Below are 16,876 nucleotides of genomic sequence, written 5' to 3' on the forward strand. Positions count from 1 at the left end.
ATTGTGGAGTAAGCGTGGACTTCTTTGGATGAACAATAAATGATAATGAAAACTATCGGTCCTCGGTATTGGTGAGTCACCTTGGAAATACCCCAAAACATGAAAATAAAACACATCAAAGTCAAAGTCTGCTTTATTGTCAATTTCTTCACATGCCAAGACACACAAAGAGATCGAAATTACGTTCCCACTATCCCACGGTGACAAGACATAGTTCACAATGTACATACAAGTAAACAACGCAGGAAAAATAAAACAAGAAGGCACAAATGAATAAATAAGAGTGATGAATAAATAATAACACAATAAATAAGTACAGGACGCTACGCATACTACTAATAATACGTTTATGGTGTATTATGTAACTCGTTTGAGGTGGAAACATAACAGTTGATGAAAAGATTTAAGTTAACTTTTATTGCATTTCCTTCCGTTTTTTTTTTCTTTAAAAAAGCGGACCGAAGTTAATACAAATGACCAAATTCATTCAATCAACAAACTTGTATTAATTTGTAAAAATTTTGTAACATATTTTTAAATATACACGCATCATAGTCATACTGGAGAAAAAAAAACTACAACCACCAACTTGAAAAATGCCGTTTGTATAAACCCTTTGTGAGCAGACTTGCTTTTAAGATAAATCTTTAATTTTATTATGCAGGGAAACACTTTTCAGTTGACTTAAAAACAAATATTAATCCCAAAATAATTTGCAAAGTGTTTGGAAAGAAGTAATCACATGAATTTGACACATCTTTTGTAAACAATGTCACCGTTTATTCTTGCTTTTTGGTCACAACCGAATATCATTGATTTCAGCTTTTAGAAACAGTACATAATACACTTTTGTTTGGGTTCCATTATGCCGAATTTAACAACATAAGCAAGAGAAGCTATAAAATGAATGTAAAAAGTGAAGCATTTTCCAGAGGGCCATTTGGGGTAAAATAAGGATTTGTTTTTGTTTACAAATAACGTTTTTAATATTCTTAAGTAACTCCGAGCTCAGGGATTGTAATCGATAGTCGATCAGATGCGACGCGACCTGAGAACCTTCTCGAACTTTCTACTGTCGTCTATCGTTTGCGTAGCAGTCAAGTGAGCTGACCTGGCCTGGCAGTCGGTCAGTGAGACTCCACGAGTGGACTGTACCAGGCACAGACCGCAGCTAGCTGTTAATAAAGCCACATCATTGGGGACGCCAGCGGGGGCTAACGTTAGCGGCTGAAGTTACATCGGGTAACGCGTGCTAGCTAATGTTAGCAGCTAAGGCTACACAGAGTGCTCAAACGGCAGCTTTCGCTAGCAGCCAAAGCTAAACTAAGCCAAGGCGGAGAAACGGACGAGCGGCTCGCCATGTTCGGCTGCTTGGTGGCCGGCCGGCTGGTGCAGACCGACGCTGTCCAGGTGGCCTCGGACAAATTCGTCTTCAACTTGCCAGACTACAAGAGCGTAAACCACGTGGTGGTGTTCATGCTGGGCACCGAGCCGTTCCCGGCTTGCATGGGCGGCGCGGTATACTTCTCCTTCCCGGACGCAGGAAGCGGCGAGCCGGTATGGCAGCTGCTCGGCTTCATCGCCAACGATAAGCCCAGCGCCATCTTCAAGATCTCGGGCCTGACGGAGGGCCGGGGCGGGGTACACCCCTTTGGCGGAATGGCCTCGGCCGCTCCCTTCGTGGCGCAGGTCGGCGTGTCGGTGGAGCCGCTGGAGCAGCTGGCGCAGCAGACGCCGGTGTCCGGGGCGGCGGTGTCCACCGCGGACGCGCTGCGGCTCTTCACGCAGAAGATGCTGGATAGTTTGTACAACTTCGCGTCGTCGTTCGCCGTGACGCAGGCGCAGATGACGCCCAACCTCAGCGAGACCTTCGTCCCGTCCAGCTGCATTCTTAAGTGGTACGACAACTTCCAGAGGCGCATGAACCAGAACCCTAATTTTTGGAAGAACTGAACTCACGGACTGTTTGCTTTCGTTCGTTTACCCCGAAGGACAACTTGAAGGAATCACGAGCGACATTTCCTGTTTATGTTGATTTTTTTTTTCTTTAACTACTAATGCGTCAACTTAGTATCGTGTCAAAAGAATAAGCTATCTTAATTAAGCTTGCATTCAATCCATGTGAGAAAAGTCTGAGCTATGAAAGTTTAAATACTGTAGTTGGGGGAGCCGAGCACATTGCAATTGCTTTGTTTCTTGGCAAATATTGCTTGGTTTAAGTAAATCGCAATCTTTTGATGTCTTTCCCTTGTACATTTCTCATTTGTCTCAAGTATATCTTGGCAATTTTTTTAAATTCCCTGGCGGCAGTCTGAATCCACTTATTGATTAATGTCTTTATTTTGAACATATTTAAAACAAAAATAACTTAAATAAAACTAACACTTTAATGTGCCGTACAACACAACAATATTTAAAACATAAAAATAACTTAAATAAAACAAATAACACTTTAATGTGCCATATGTAAGGCCGTACAACAAACAAACAATATTTAAAACAAAAAGAACAAATAAAACAAATAACACTTTAATGTGCCATATGTAAGGCACTACAAACAATAAACCAACTGGAAAAAAAATCAATAACACTTGAAAAGGAGGAAGCATAGCTTTTTAGATTCCTACCCCTTTCTCACTATCCATTAAAATGATTCAACATATACATCTACAAGTAGACACTTTCAAACTTATTTTTCTGTTTAATTTTTGCTTTTGTGTTGCCATTTGGCATTTTTAGTCCTTATACCCGCTAAACAACATATTTTTGTACCTTCTTTTAAAGTGGTCAATATTTGGACTTTGCTTGAGTTCCTCACTTAGACTGTTCCATAGTTTGACCCCGGTTATAGTTGTACAGAAACTTTGTACGGTTGTTCTTATATTTAAGATTTTGAAGTTGTGATTCCCCCTTAACTTATACAAGGTCTTACCCAACAGGAGTGAGAACACTGACCCACCCCCCACCCCATAGATACTATAAATGCAACCTGAAATGCTTCTTCACATGAAAGCGTAAAAGGAGAAAAGGAGGCGTTTATTGGGGGGGAAAAAAAAAGTCTTGCAATTGATTCTGCAACTCACAAAGACTGCAGTGAGTGAAATGTGCTTTGTCCCTTTTGCCGTTGTTGGGTTCTGTAGAAATGCTAAACAATGTTTAGAACCCAAGGCCCGAAAGTGAACAGGACGTCGATTATTGTTTTTTTATGGGCAAGGAAAGGGCCCAGAGAAGTTTTGGCGGCAAGCATAACTTCCTATGCTTAGCCACCGATGCCATCGACTGCTGCACGATTAGAAAAAAAATCACGCCACTTTAAAGTCACGAACCGTCTTCATTTCCCATCAAATATGATTACAACTCATGATGAGCAAACGAGCAATCGCACTTTGTGACTTGAGATTGAAAAACACATTGAATCATGTATGCGTGAGAACTAGTAAAGTAGAAATACACAGTATTGCACATGCTGTATGGAAACTGCAGCCTTGCTGGTGAGCTGAAACAAACCCGGCGATGGCTGAAAGGCCGCCCACACCAGGGCCGAGGTCATGTCCGCTTGCGGCGAGTGCTCCCCCATTTGGCGCCGCGGTGCGTCCGCAGCTGTGTTGCGTGTCGACGGTGGGACGCACCCACCCGCCTCAGGACGCCAGAGCTCCGTGCACCCTGAAGCTGTAGAGGCACGTGTAGGTGGGGTCGCCCCAGTTGCTGTGCACGCTCAGCGTTACGTGCGTGCTCACACCGGCGCCTTTGGGCTGCTGCACCAGCACAGCCATACATTGCAAACGCACCTTCTCACAAGCTTTTCACACTTTAGCCTATTTTTTGCATGCTATATTGGTGGCGTTACTTACCGATATTTGGAAATTTTGGAACACGGGCCCAATCCGCTCATACTTGAATCTTCCCAGTTCCACGGCCGCCGACTCTAAAGACACCAAACCCTACAGGGACAATTGCCATCAGACCGCGCGCTTCAACACGGACTGGCGACCGGTCCACTGTCTGCGACCCCAAAGTGAGCGGCGAGGAGTTGGTGAGCAAGCAAATGGACGTAGCGCGCTACTCACATAGACTAAGAATTCCTTGGGCGCGTGCGGGATGTCGCCGGTGGGCGAGATGCTTCTGGTGATGTGTCCGAGGGTGACGCTAGTGACCAGCACCGGGTGCGAGAGGGCCACCGTGAGGTTGCCTTGCTGGCCGGCGAAGGCCCAGCAGTCGCCCGGATTCAGCTCTGACTTGCCCTAAGAGACAAACAGCACTGTCAAGGCCGCGCCGTTTGTCGCCGTTTTCCACGGTACCTTACCTCAATGACCACTCGTGGCCGGGAGACATAGGGGACATTTCCCCTCCAGCCCAGGAAGGGCACGCGCACCAGGCCCAGGAAGGGCACGCGGAACGCTTTCGCCATGTACGGCAGCGACGAGGCGCTGCACAGCACTCGGGCACCTGACAACAAAGCAAAAGACGCCTCGCTGGCTTCACCCATTGCCATAAGCAGCTCGGTGTCCCTTGGCCATGCGTCATGGTTGTCACACATAGACTTGCCACACGTTTGCCACCCATGTTTATGGCGTTGAATTGTTACCCGTCACCGACACGACTGTCATATTTGGTACATTTTTACCAGAGCTTCATTTGTAGGTGGGCGCCTTCATGCGTTCAGATGGCAAGATGCTCTTTGAGATCATGATGATGCTAAGGGATTGCACAGAGATATGTGCACACTCACCCGCCGACTGGAGGGCGTAGTTGGGAATGGAGGTCCACGACGGGTCCTCTTTGCGTATGTGCAGAAGCTCTTTGAGCTCGTTGTACGCTGTGTAAACCTCCTCCAAGAGCTCGTTGCCACGTCCGGCCATCTGGGAGGACGACACCACAACGTCGTTATAGAGGTCGCTGATGAGAGAGCTTAGCGTGGAAGAAAGCTCTCGTACCGCGTTGGAGGGAGCGGGGCCGCCCGCCATCTGACGGACCAAGGGCTCGCACACTGGAAACAGGAAGTGAAAGACCCGTGAGACCATCTTGAATGGTAGTACCAGAACCTTTCCATCATACACTTGGGACTGAAAATTGCTCTCAGGGACCACTATCGTCTTCCAGAACATTCCTACATTACACTTGAGTCTGGAACTTGCTCTCAGGGACCACTACCGTCTTCCAGAACATTGAAACTTCTGTTGGGAGTAGAAAGTGCACTTGGGAACAGGCTTCTTTCAGGACTCCAAACTTCTCTTTGGACAAGAACCTTTTCTTAAGGCGAGAACTTTGTATAACCCAGAGCGGGGACTGGCATCTCTACTAACTTGGACCTTCTTGCAGGTGTATCAACCTCACATCTCTGGACCACAAGTTTTGCCCTGGACTACGTGCTTCACATTGGACTACGGTAGAAATTTGCCAGGAGCCCAGTTTTCTCCTGGTAACATAACTCTCCCTTCTGCTCCCATGACAGCAACTATTTCTCGGGACTACGGCCGTCTGTTTTGACGGGAACTGTATCTTGTGAGAACCTTGGCTTTGGGCTATCACCTTTATGCTGAACGAGAACATTTTGCTTGGACTGCAATGTTCTCTGGACAAGACCTTTTACCTCGTCATTAGCTTAGGTCTGGACTAAAGCCCTTTCTCATGACACGAGCCGTGCTTCCCCCGTGACAAGGTGCTTCTTTTCAGACTACTCGAATCTTCTCTCCTGACTCAAGCGAGGACCTTGACCCGAGCCAAGACTTGGAATCAGAACTACAAGTTTCTCTCGGAAACTACTGCGCATACTCACAGATCCAGAGTGCAGGGATGAAGATGGGGATAAGGTAATTCCGTGCCAAGCGTAGCAGTCCTTTTCCTCTGCGTGTCGGTCTGACGTCTTCAACAGGAGAGTCAGGCAGCGGTATGGCTTCCTTGGCGTTGTCCGTGGCGACCCTGCGTGGGCGCTGCTGAGCGCGGCTCCGTGTCCACAGCTTCCTGTAAAGGGGGCGGTGGGGGGGGGTGCGAGCGAGCAGCGGCATGGATATCAGATACACACCAACGTCTGCCATATTGGATGTGGCGGCACAACCTAATGCAGGTGAGGCACTGGCCAGACTCTCCAAAAATAATTCATGCAATTCTTTACTTTGGAATTTCAAATGTTTGATGTGGCCCGGGTAAATGCAGACAGTTGCATCAGGCAGGAAGGGCATCAAACGACTTCTCGCTCTTGTCTTGACACCTTGGCTCCACATTGCCACATCCGTTGATGTAGCAACAAGTGCTCACTGAGCACTCAACTCGCCGCGTTCTGCGTGTGTGTAAGTGCGCCATCATGAACACACCTGCTTACCTGTATGGCGTCTCCTTGTACGAGATGACGGGCTGACCGTCGCTGTTGTAATAGCCCGATAACTCCAGGCGAGAACTTTTTCTTATCATGGCTGCCGGACACAATGGGGGGGGGGGTTAGATTTGGGAAGGAGGAAGAGGCAGCGACCACTATTGATGCTTCTTTTGTTGTTTTTCTTCAGTGAAAAAAAAAAAATCTGTTGGCTAGACAAAGCAAGAACGTCGAGTGTGCACATTCAAATCATGTTTCGTCGACGTGAAGATGAATAAAATCATTTCATGTTGATCAAACCCAATTGGAATGTGAATGCGTGCAGCCAATGTCTATTTTGTTTTGAAAGTTACGGAAGTTCCCAACTAAGTAGAAAAGGTTGTGGCGCACATTTCGACAGTGGGCACCAACTGGCGTAGTTTTACCACTTTTCAAGAGTCAACTTTCTGAATATTTGTCACATGCAGGAAAATGATGCTGACTTGCATTGACAAGGTCTTATAATGCTTGTCTCAAGCTTTGAAATGTTACTCGCATACCACCATGCTTCAAGCTGCAGAATGAGATGGCCCGAGACCATGAAGAGGTTTCAAAGACATATTAAAGAATGTCAACGTTTAAGTTGGCTGTAAAGGGAAATGTGCTTTCGGGAGTTTGCAAACATATTTTAAGGTTGTGTTAAACTTATAATCATATTAATATCTAGTATTGGAGTGCTCGTGTGGATTGGTGGGTGGCGAAGAATGTGCAGGCAAGGAGTACTGGACGAGAACACCTCAAGGTCGGTGTTCTGCCCTCAGAATTGTTTTCATGGCGTAATGTAAAGAAGCAAACCGGAAATGTATTTTGAAATGCACCGGAAGCTGCGCATGTTTTTGTTGAAGCGACTTGACATCTGATGAGTGGAGAGACGTTGGCGTTACTCGCGCCTAAGCGAAACTTTCTCCTCTCCTTATGCTCACGAAATCAACGGCTGTAAGTTATCATTGTTTTATTGGATAACTTTATTTGTTTATAAGATAAGAAGAAACTAAGTGTGTTTATTGTTTCACTTGCAGTTTCACTCGTTGTGTTTAACACTGAATCGAAATAAAGGGAGCAAGACGCTCTGAATCCTGGCTCAAGTGTTCTATACATGAGTTTGGCTGGCTGATGAACTGTGACAACGTACATGAAGTACATAACGCACAGGGAGATCAGTACAGTGAAAAGCCGAACCACAGTGAGTTGAGGAAACAACGAAAGATTCAAACATGGCCGCCGAAGATGTATCCAGTGTTATCGACATGGAGACGGTGGACTTTGAAGAGAATTCACGTCGACCTTCATCTTCCAAGTCATCAGTCCACAGTCGATCGAGAGCTAGTGCTAACTCCAAGCACTCATCATCCTACAATTCCGTTCTGGAGGCAGCTGCCAGAGCCAGAGCTTCGGCTGAAGCAGCGGCAACCAAGGTAGCCTATTCAAGGAAGCAGTTGGAAATTAAAAGGCAACGAGCTAGGCTAGACATAGATTTAGAAGAATTAGAAATTGAAAAGGAAGCAGAAGTGGCACGGGTGAGAGCAGAAGTATTGGAAGCAGCTGCAGCTATAGAAAATGAAGATGTGCTGAGCATAAAAAGTAATTTGCCAGCACATGTGGCTCAAAAACGCACTGAAGATTATGTGCAAAGCCAAACACAGCTCAACCCACAGTCCCTTGTAGCCTACAGTGGAGTCTGGCGCCGCGAACCCACGCATAGTCTACCACCCGCGGCAGCTGAGGAGAGGTCCTCACACAACGTCTGCAGACCATCAGTGAATGAGGAACGTGAGGTAAAGGAGCAGTTCCAAGAGGCAATCAACACTCCGTATTATGGCCCCCCATTTCATGGTCCAGTCAGACCTTGTGAGTACAGCCTCCTACGACAGTCATCACCCACACCTACGACACCACCACGCATGGATGACTCCAGGCCTTTGCGTGATAACCTCAGGCCTCTTCAGAGTGACATCGGAACCCCGACTCAGTCTTTACATGCAGCAAGGCACACATCTGCCCCAAAGCCACCTGACAGTCCACATATGCAACAAGGTCGGTATTCTCCTCCTCATGCTAGCCCTCCACAAATGATAGACTTTGCCAAGTTTCTTGCTCGCAGAGAATTAGTGACTACGGGCCTCACAAAATTTGATGATATGCCAGAGAATTTTAGGGCATGGCAGTCCTCATTCCTAAATGCAACACAAGGCTTAGGTTTATCATATAGTGAGGAGCTAGACCTCTTGGTGAAGTGGCTCGGTAAAGACTCGTCTGAACATGTAAAGAGGATCCGTGCTGTTTATGTCACCAAGCCCAAAGCTGCTCTACAACTGTCCTGGGACAGACTGCATGAATGCTATGGCGCACCAGAAATAATTGAAAATGCCCTGTTCAAAAGAGTGGACGATTTTCCCCGTCTGTCTGCTAGAGACAACACGAAGCTAAGATTGCTCAGTGATCTCCTCATGGAGCTATTAGCAGCCAAAAACGATGGATATCTTCCTGGCCTTGCATACCTCGACACGCCTCGTGGGATAAAGCCTATCGTGGAGAAGTTACCTTCAGGCCTGCAGGAGAAATGGCTCGGTGTAGGCTCAAAGTACAAGGAGCGCTACAGGACATCTTTCCCTCCCTTTTCGTTTTTTGTGGACTTTGTGTATGGCCAAGCCAAGGCTCGAAACGACCCAAACTTCAGCCTGTCCATCAGTAGCCAGCCGTACGGAAAAGGTGAGAAAGCTCCATTCAAGCCAAGTGAATTTAAGACTGCTGTATCTGTGCGCAAAACAGACGTGTCTGGTACCACTGATGCAAACACCTTAAACTCTACGGAAGATGGAAAGGAAAACAATGATCCGGCTCGTTATTGCCCTGTGCACAAGAAAACACATCCATCCATCCATCCATCCATCCATCCATCTTCTTCCGCTTATCCGGGGTCGGGTCGCGGGGGCAACAGCTTCAGGAGGGACTCCCAGACTTCCCTCTCCCCAGCCACTTCATCCAGCTCATCCCGGGGGATCCCAAGGCGTTCCCGGGCCAGCTGAGAGACATAGTCTCTCCAGCGCGTCCTGGGTCGTCCCCGGGGTCTCCTACCGGTGGGACATGCCCGGAACACCTCCCCAGGGAGGCGTCCAGGAGGCATCCTGATAAGATGCCCGAGCCACCTCATCTGGCTCCTCTCAACGTGGAGGAGTAGCGACTCTACTCCGAGTCTCTCCCGGATGACCGAGCTTCTCACCCTATCTCTAAGGGAGAGCCCGGACATCCTGCGGAGAAAACTCATTTCGGCCGCTTGTATCCGAGATCTCGTTCTTTCGGTCACGACCCATAGCTCGTGACCATAGGTGAGGGTAGGAGCGTAAATCGACCGGTAAATCGAGAGCTTTGCCTTTTGGCTCAGCTCTCTCTTCACCACAACGGACCGGTACAGGGTCCGCATTACTGCCGACGCTGCACCGATCCGCCTGTCGATCTCACGCTCCATCCTCCCCTCACTCGTGAACAAGACTCCAAGATACTTGAACTCCTCCACTTGGGGCAGGATCTCATCCCCGATCCGGAGAGGGCATTCCACCCTTTTCCGATCGAGGACCATGGACTCGGATTTGGAGGTGCTGACCCTCATCCCGACCGCTTCACACTCGGCTGCGAACCGTTCCAGCGAGAGCTGGAGATCACGGCCTGAAGAAGCCAACAGCACCACGTCATCTGCAAAAAGCAGAGACGCGATGCTGAGGTCCCCAAACCGGACCCCCTCAACGCCTCGGCTGCGCCTAGAAATTCTGTCCATAAAAATTATGAACAGAATCGGTGACAAAGGGCAGCCTTGGCGGAGTCCAACCCTCACTGGGAACGAATCCGACTTACTGCCGGAAATGCGGACCAGACTCTGGCATCGGTGATACAGGGACCGAACCGCCCTTATCAGTTGGCTCGGCACCCCGTACTCCCGAAGCACCCTCCACAGAACCTCCCGAGGGACACGGTCGAACGCCTTCTCCAAGTCCACAAAACACATGTGGACTGGTTGGGCAAACTCCCATGCACCCTCGAGGATTCTGCCGAGGGTGTAGAGCTGGTCCACTGTTCCACGGCCAGGACGAAAGCCACACTGCTCCTCCTGAATCCGAGGTTCGACCTCCCGACGGACCCTCCTCTCCAGCACCCCTGAATAGACCTTACCAGGGAGGCTGAGGAGTGTGATTCCCCTGTAATTGGAACACACCCTCCGGTCCCCCTTCTTAAAGAGGGGAACCACCACCCCAGTCTGCCAATCCAGAGGCACTGTCCCCGATGTCCACGCAACGTTGTAGAGGCGTGTCAGCCATGACAGCCCCACAACATCCAGAGCCTTTAAGAACTCTGGGCGGATCTCATCCACCCCCGGGGCAGTGTTGACGTTGCACTGCTTCCCCCTCCTGAGACGCCGGATGGTGGACCAGAATTTCCTCGAAGCCGTCCGAAAGTCATTCTCCATGGCCTCACCGAACTCCTCCCACGCCCGGGTTTTTGCCTCAGCAACCGCCGAAGCCGCGTTCCGCTTGGCCATCCGGTACCCGTCAGCTGCCTCCGGAGTCCTGCAGGCCAAAACGGCCCGATAGGACTCCTTCTTCAGCTTGACGGCATCCCTTACCGCCGGTGTCCACCAGCGGGTTCGGGGGTTGCCGCCACGACAGGCACCAACGACCTTACGGCCACAGCTCCGGTCGGCCGCCTCAACAATGGAGGCGCGGAACATGGTCCACTCAGACTCAATGTCCCCCGCCTCCCCCGGGACGTGGGAAAAGCTCTGCCGGAGGTGGGAGTTGAAGCTCTTCCTGACAGGAGATTCTGCCAGACGTTCCCAGCAGACCCTCACAGAGCGTTTGGGTCTGCCAGGTCGGACCGGCATCTTCTCCCACCATCGGAGCCAACCCACCACCAGGTGGTGATCAGTTGACAGCTCCGCCCCTCTCTTCACCCGAGTGTCCAAAACATGCGGCCGCAAATCCGATGACACGACTACAAAGTCGATCATCGAACTGCGGCCTAGGGTGTCCTGGTGCCAAGTGCACACATGGACACCCTTATGTTTGAACATGGTGTTCATTATTGAAAATCCGTGTCGAGCACAGAAGTCCAACAATAGAACACCGCTCGGGTTCAGATCAGGGGGGCCGTTCCTCCCAATCACGCCCTTCCAGGTCTCACTGTCATTGCCCACGTGAGCATTGAAGTCACCCAGTAGAACGATAGAGTCCCCAGAAGGAGCGCTCTCCAGCACTTCCTCCAGGGACCCCAAGAAGGGTGGGTACTCTGAGCTGCTGTTTGGTGCATAGACACAAACAACAGTCAGGACCCGTCCCCCCACCCGAAGGCGGAGGGAGGCTACCCTCTCGTTCACCGGGGTGAACCCCAATGTGCAGGCGCCCAGCCGGGGGGCAATAAGTATACCCACACCTGCTCGACGCCTCTCACCGTGGGCAACTCCAGAGTGGAAGAGAGTCCAGCCCCTCTCGAGAGGGCTTGTACCGGAACCCAAACTGTGTGTGGAGGCTAGTCCGACTATATCTAGTCGGAATCTTTCTGCCTCGCACACCAGCTCGGGCTCCTTTCCAGCCAGAGAGGTGACATTCCATGTCCCAAGAGCCAGCTTCTGCAGCCGGGGATCAGACCGCCAAGGTCCCCGCCTTTGGCTGCCGCCCAGCTCACATTGCACCCGACCCCTTCGGCCCCTCCCACAGGTGGTGAGCCCATGGGAAGAAGAAAACACACCCATTGGAAAAATGCAGATCATTCAGAGCGAAAACATTACAGGAAAGAAAAGACATTCTTAAAGAACATAAACGCTGTTTTAAATGCTGCGCCCCAAACCACCTTGCCAAGGATTGTCAGGCATCATTGAAATGTGGTGAGTGTGACAGCCAAAGACACAGCTCTGCGATGCACCCAGACACCTCTCTGCCTCCCGATCAATCGGCCCTTCCACAAATAGACACAGTGGCACAAGGCAATTCCCCACTCGAAGTGACGTCACGATGCACTAAAGTTTGTGGCAAGGGCAACCTCCCACGTTCATGCTCAAAGGTGTGCCTGGTGCGCGTCTTCCCTCGGGGACAGCCGGATCGCTCTGTCAAGATGTATGTCATACTTGACGATCAGAGCAACCGCTCACTGGCCCGCTCTGAATTTTTCCACCTTTTCAAAGTCAAGAGCAGCCTCTCCCCTTACCTGATGAAGACCTGCGCCGGCACCACAGAGATGATCGGCAGGAAGGCGGCGGGCTTTCAGGTCGAAGCAGTGAACGGAGGTGTGCGCCTAGACCTTCCACCTCTCATCGAGTGCAATGAAATAATGAATAACAAATCTGAGATTCCAACTCCAGAGGTAACCCTCACACATGCGCACCTGAAGCATCTCGCTCCTCTCATTCCCAACCTGGATCCTGATGCAGAGATGATGATCCTGTTGGGGAGAGATATGATACGTGCACACAAAGTGAGAGATCAAGTCAACGGTCCTCATAACGCACCTTTTGCCCAGCGCCTGGACTTAGGCTGGGTCATTATAGGCGAAGTCTGCCTGGACAACGCCCACAAGCCAACCCTGAGCGTCTTCAAAACTCATGTGCTTCAAAATGGACGTCCGTTACTTCTTATTCCTTGCCAAAACAGCATCAGTGTGAAAGAGAGACCATGCTACGGCGGGGAGGACAAGCATAGCCACACTACACATACGTTGAAAGCATTGCCAGTCAAGGATCAGCTCGGGCAGACTGTTTTCCAACAAACAGACAGCAACAACAAGTTGAAGAACCTCCCCTACAGTTTCACGAAGCTCAGCCAAATGACAGCCATGTGGCTCTCTGAAAACCAGTCCAAACCCCTGATCCCGCTTTAGAAGGAAGAAGACCCCGAGACCCACAAAACCGTATTGACCAACTACATGTTCCCGCAGCAGACCCGAACCGAAGACCACGTCCCCAACTCCGACTCGGAAAGCTTCAATCCGGTCTTGTGGGAGGAACAGCGTAAGCATCGAGCTCAGGTGGCCTTCGAATGCGACGAGGACAAAGACGAGAGGGAAACTCCTCCGAGGGAGGGCAACCTGAAGCGTTACCCCACGCCATATCCCGACGAACTGAAGAACATGGTGAAGACGGCTCAGTCGGTGGCGCACCGGCTCAAGGAGGATGAGTCGAGCGAAGAGTCGGGTAGAGACCCCAAGACCCCCGTGGAAAGGAACCACATTGGTGTGCAGGACGTGGGAGTCAAGGTGATCGACGCTCCCCGCTCTAATGGCCTTGCTTCAGACTTGGAGGCCAAAGCTTGCAACACCACCTTCACCATCCCAAACATTCCAGAAGGCATATCTAGGAACACAGAGTCCGAGTCCTTCAGCTCCCAACAGGCCCCGCTCAAATCGTCCGAGAGTTCCACCATAAACCACGAAGACATGCTGGAGGACTCTGAGGAGCTGTCGGACGAAGAGGAGGAGATGAGGATTGCCGAGATGAGGCCTCCTCTAATAGAGATCTCTATTAACCAGCCCAAAGTGGTGACGCTGAGTAAAGACAAAAAAGATGACAGCAAGGACGCTGACTCGTTGCTCGATGACACGGTGGCCAACAGCAACCAGAACAACAGCAACTGCTCGTCGCCGTCACGCATGTCGGACTCCGTGTCGCTGACCACCGACAGCAGCCAGGACAACTCCCTGTGCACCCCTGAGAGAGAAGCCAAGATGCCCTTCCTCCCCAAGAGCAGGCACGAGGATGAGAACATGAACCCCTCCAAAGACGCCGGGGAGCTTCTCCACAACGGCAACGGCTCGGAAACGTCCCTCCAAGCGCTCCTGAGGGCGCAGCGGGGAGCCACGGAGCCGGCGGGTGACTATGACCTGTCTATGGAAGCCCGACTGGCCTTCATTGAGAAGGGACTCAACAATGGCCTTGGAGACGGCTACACCAAGTGGGACCAGATCAACATGAACGTTTCGCACCCGGCGACAGACAACATGGGGGAGCCTCGTAATGGTTTAGTGGGATTGCAGGAATCGGACGGCAAGCGGGGTTTCGACAACCGCCATTTCCAGAATGGAAACCAGCAAGTTAGCGACGCGGCAGCAGAGAATAGGATGGCGAGCGGCAGCGGCCCCGATCCAACGTCCACGGCTCAGGGCCAGAGTATAGTGGGGAGCAAGTCCGCCTCCTTGCTGGACGATCACAACCTCCAAGTTTCTCCAAGCTCGGAGCAGTTATCTTCGTCCATACCTCCCACCAGGTCACCAGGCTGCTTGTGGAACACCATCATGCAGAGGTAGAGCACCAGGGGCGACAATTCACAGAGGGAGCCATCAGGGCAGCTGGACTATGGATTGTCGCTGGCAAAGGGCTGGTGAGCTCTATCCTCTATCACTGTGTGACATGCCGTAAGCCGAGAGGGAAGGTGGAAGTGCAAAAAATGGCTGACCTCCCTCCGGAGCAACTCGACACCTCTCCACCCTTCAGCTATGTGGGGCTGGATGTATCTGGAACCGTTGGAGAAATGAGTACCTGAGCACTCTTCATCCGAGACGTAAGTGGCACAGGACACAACGCAACCTTCAACCAGGGGACATTGTGCTGCTAAAGCAAACTCAAGTGCCAAGGAATGAGTGGCCGATGGCTATGGTCATATCCACACCCAAGAGCAGTGATGGGAAGGTCCGGAAGGTTGAGGTGAGGACATCATCCCAAGGCATCTCGAAAACTTACCTGCGGCCCATTTCTGAAGTGGTCCTTCTCATGGTAAAAGTGGACTGAGAAAAAAGGAAAGTAGTTTCAAAGGTTAGTGGCATTAAATGCCAGACGGGGAGTGTTCTGCCCTCAGAATTGTTTTCATGGCGTAATGTTTTCTATGTAAAGAAGCAAACCGGAAATGTATTTTGAAATGCACCGGAAGCTGCGCATGTTTTTGTTGAAGCGACTTGACATCTGATGAGTGGAGAGACGTTGGCGTTACTCGCGGCATCTAAGCGAAACTTTCTCCTCTCCTTATGCTCACGAAATCAACGGCTGTAAGTTATCATTGTTTTATTGGATAACTTTATTTGTTTATAAGATAAGAAGAAACTAAGTGTGTTTATTGTTTCACTTGCAGTTTCACTCGTTGTGTTTAACACTGAATCGAAATAAAGGGAGCAAGACGCTCTGAATCCTGGCTCAAGTGTTCTATACATGAGTTTGGCTGGCTGATGAACTGTGACAACGTACATGAAGTACATAACGCACAGGGAGATCAGTACAGTCGGTGAGAAACGAGAACAACAGCACGTCTATGTGGTCGGGCTTCGCGGGGAAATCCAACCACCTGACCTCAGCGATAACACCGACATGGGGAGGAGATGGCCATCGACCAATCATCTCACAATATTTTGCATGCTTTAATATTCATATTGTGTTTCTTCAAAACTGGGCAACCCGGAAGAATGTGCCGTCTTTTGGTGGTCACAAAAACGAGTTTTAGTGTGAGGGACCTGGGACCCAGGCCTGTATTAGTGCGCTTTGTCAGGAATAAACAATTGGTAAATTTGGTCTGATTGATCTACTGGTCTTCTCTTTGACAGAACGAACTCGCAAAATTGTTAGGTGCGCCAGTGTGTGGATTAGGACATAGCAATTTATGTGTTAAGTGTTGATCGCAATTTGGAGTCAGATCAATAACTAAAATCCGTAACCTAACAGCTGCAAGTGCACATGGACAACCAAGCTGAGCGCACTGGTCAGACATATGGAGCAAATCCTCAACTACTTTGCCACAAATTGGTCAATTGGTGTATTGAGTTCATTGCAAACCGCAGGCGTGACGTCAGCCATAGACCCGCCCCTTCCCGCAGCCAGTAAATCCAACCTTTCCAGTTGTCTTTTTCGGTAACTGAGTTTGGACTTTCTACTCACATTTGCACTTGTTGATTCCCACCGTCTTCTTCTCGGTGTCATGTGAGTCGATTGATGTGTTGTTAGATTCCCGTGGCGTGCGTAACGTGACTCGTGAGTTTTGCCAATTCACTGCCTTGGGCGTCTAATCGGGAGGGGCTGCCATTTTGTACCGGTCACCTGGGAGAAGCTCTTCGTCGTAGCGCGGGCGCGCTACAAAGGCCGCCGCTGCCGCCTCAGCAGTCGCCACCTCACCTACCGCGCGTCGTTGACGTCATGGCGCGTCACCGCCAGCTGACGGCCCTGTGAAACGTGACGTCGCACTTTGGCTCAAGGCGCGCAAAAGAGTGCACGTGCAAGCGAGGAGCAGTAGGCTGGTGTAAACTTCGAAAAGTAACACAAAAATACTTTGCAGTCAAAGGCAAAACAAGATTTGGCTTTTGCAAAAGAAGTAAAATTTTTGGTGTTTTAAAAAAAATCAGTGCATTTAAAAATATATCTTTCCAAGTATATCCTTGGCGGCTCTAATTTTTATTTGAACACTATTTACCGTGGAAAATTATCAGCTGTCGACTGACTGAAATCCAAATACTAACCGTTAGTATTTGGATTTCAGTCACTGAAAACCTGAACCGGCAAACCTTTTCACC

At 50.0% G+C, this 16,876-nt stretch overlaps 2 protein-coding genes and 1 pseudogene across 3 annotated transcripts; 2 read left to right on the forward strand and 1 right to left on the reverse strand.

Annotated features, from left to right (window-relative positions):
• Window positions 1-115: 115 nt before the first annotated feature.
• Window positions 116-16,817, reverse strand: LOC125980752 (SUN domain-containing protein 3). 2 transcript variants are annotated; one of them, XM_049740268.1, is made up of 9 exons: window positions 16,248-16,817; window positions 6,320-6,410; window positions 5,777-5,961; window positions 4,935-4,987; window positions 4,730-4,859; window positions 4,304-4,446; window positions 4,068-4,241; window positions 3,852-3,941; window positions 116-3,669 (listed from the first exon to the last, which is right to left on the reverse strand). In XM_049740268.1, exons 2-9 carry the CDS (start codon window positions 6,406-6,408, stop codon window positions 3,547-3,549), a joined length of 987 nt encoding a protein of 328 aa, XP_049596225.1. In that variant the 5' UTR covers window positions 6,409-6,410; window positions 16,248-16,817; the 3' UTR covers window positions 116-3,546. The 2 variants fall into 2 exon arrangements, with proteins under 2 accessions (XP_049596225.1, XP_068509141.1); XM_068653040.1 differs by having other exon boundaries at window positions 116-3,755.
• Window positions 1,360-2,242, forward strand: hikeshi (heat shock protein nuclear import factor hikeshi). Its single transcript, XM_049740275.1, has one exon. It carries the CDS (start codon window positions 1,360-1,362, stop codon window positions 1,951-1,953), a length of 594 nt encoding a protein of 197 aa, XP_049596232.1. The 3' UTR covers window positions 1,954-2,242.
• Window positions 7,121-15,510, forward strand: LOC125980740 (erbin-like; annotated as a pseudogene).
• Window positions 16,818-16,876: the final 59 nt, after the last annotated feature.

This window comes from Syngnathus scovelli, chromosome 14 (genome assembly GCF_024217435.2).
Source record: "Syngnathus scovelli strain Florida chromosome 14, RoL_Ssco_1.2, whole genome shotgun sequence".
Lineage (NCBI taxonomy): Eukaryota > Metazoa > Chordata > Actinopteri > Syngnathiformes > Syngnathidae > Syngnathus > Syngnathus scovelli.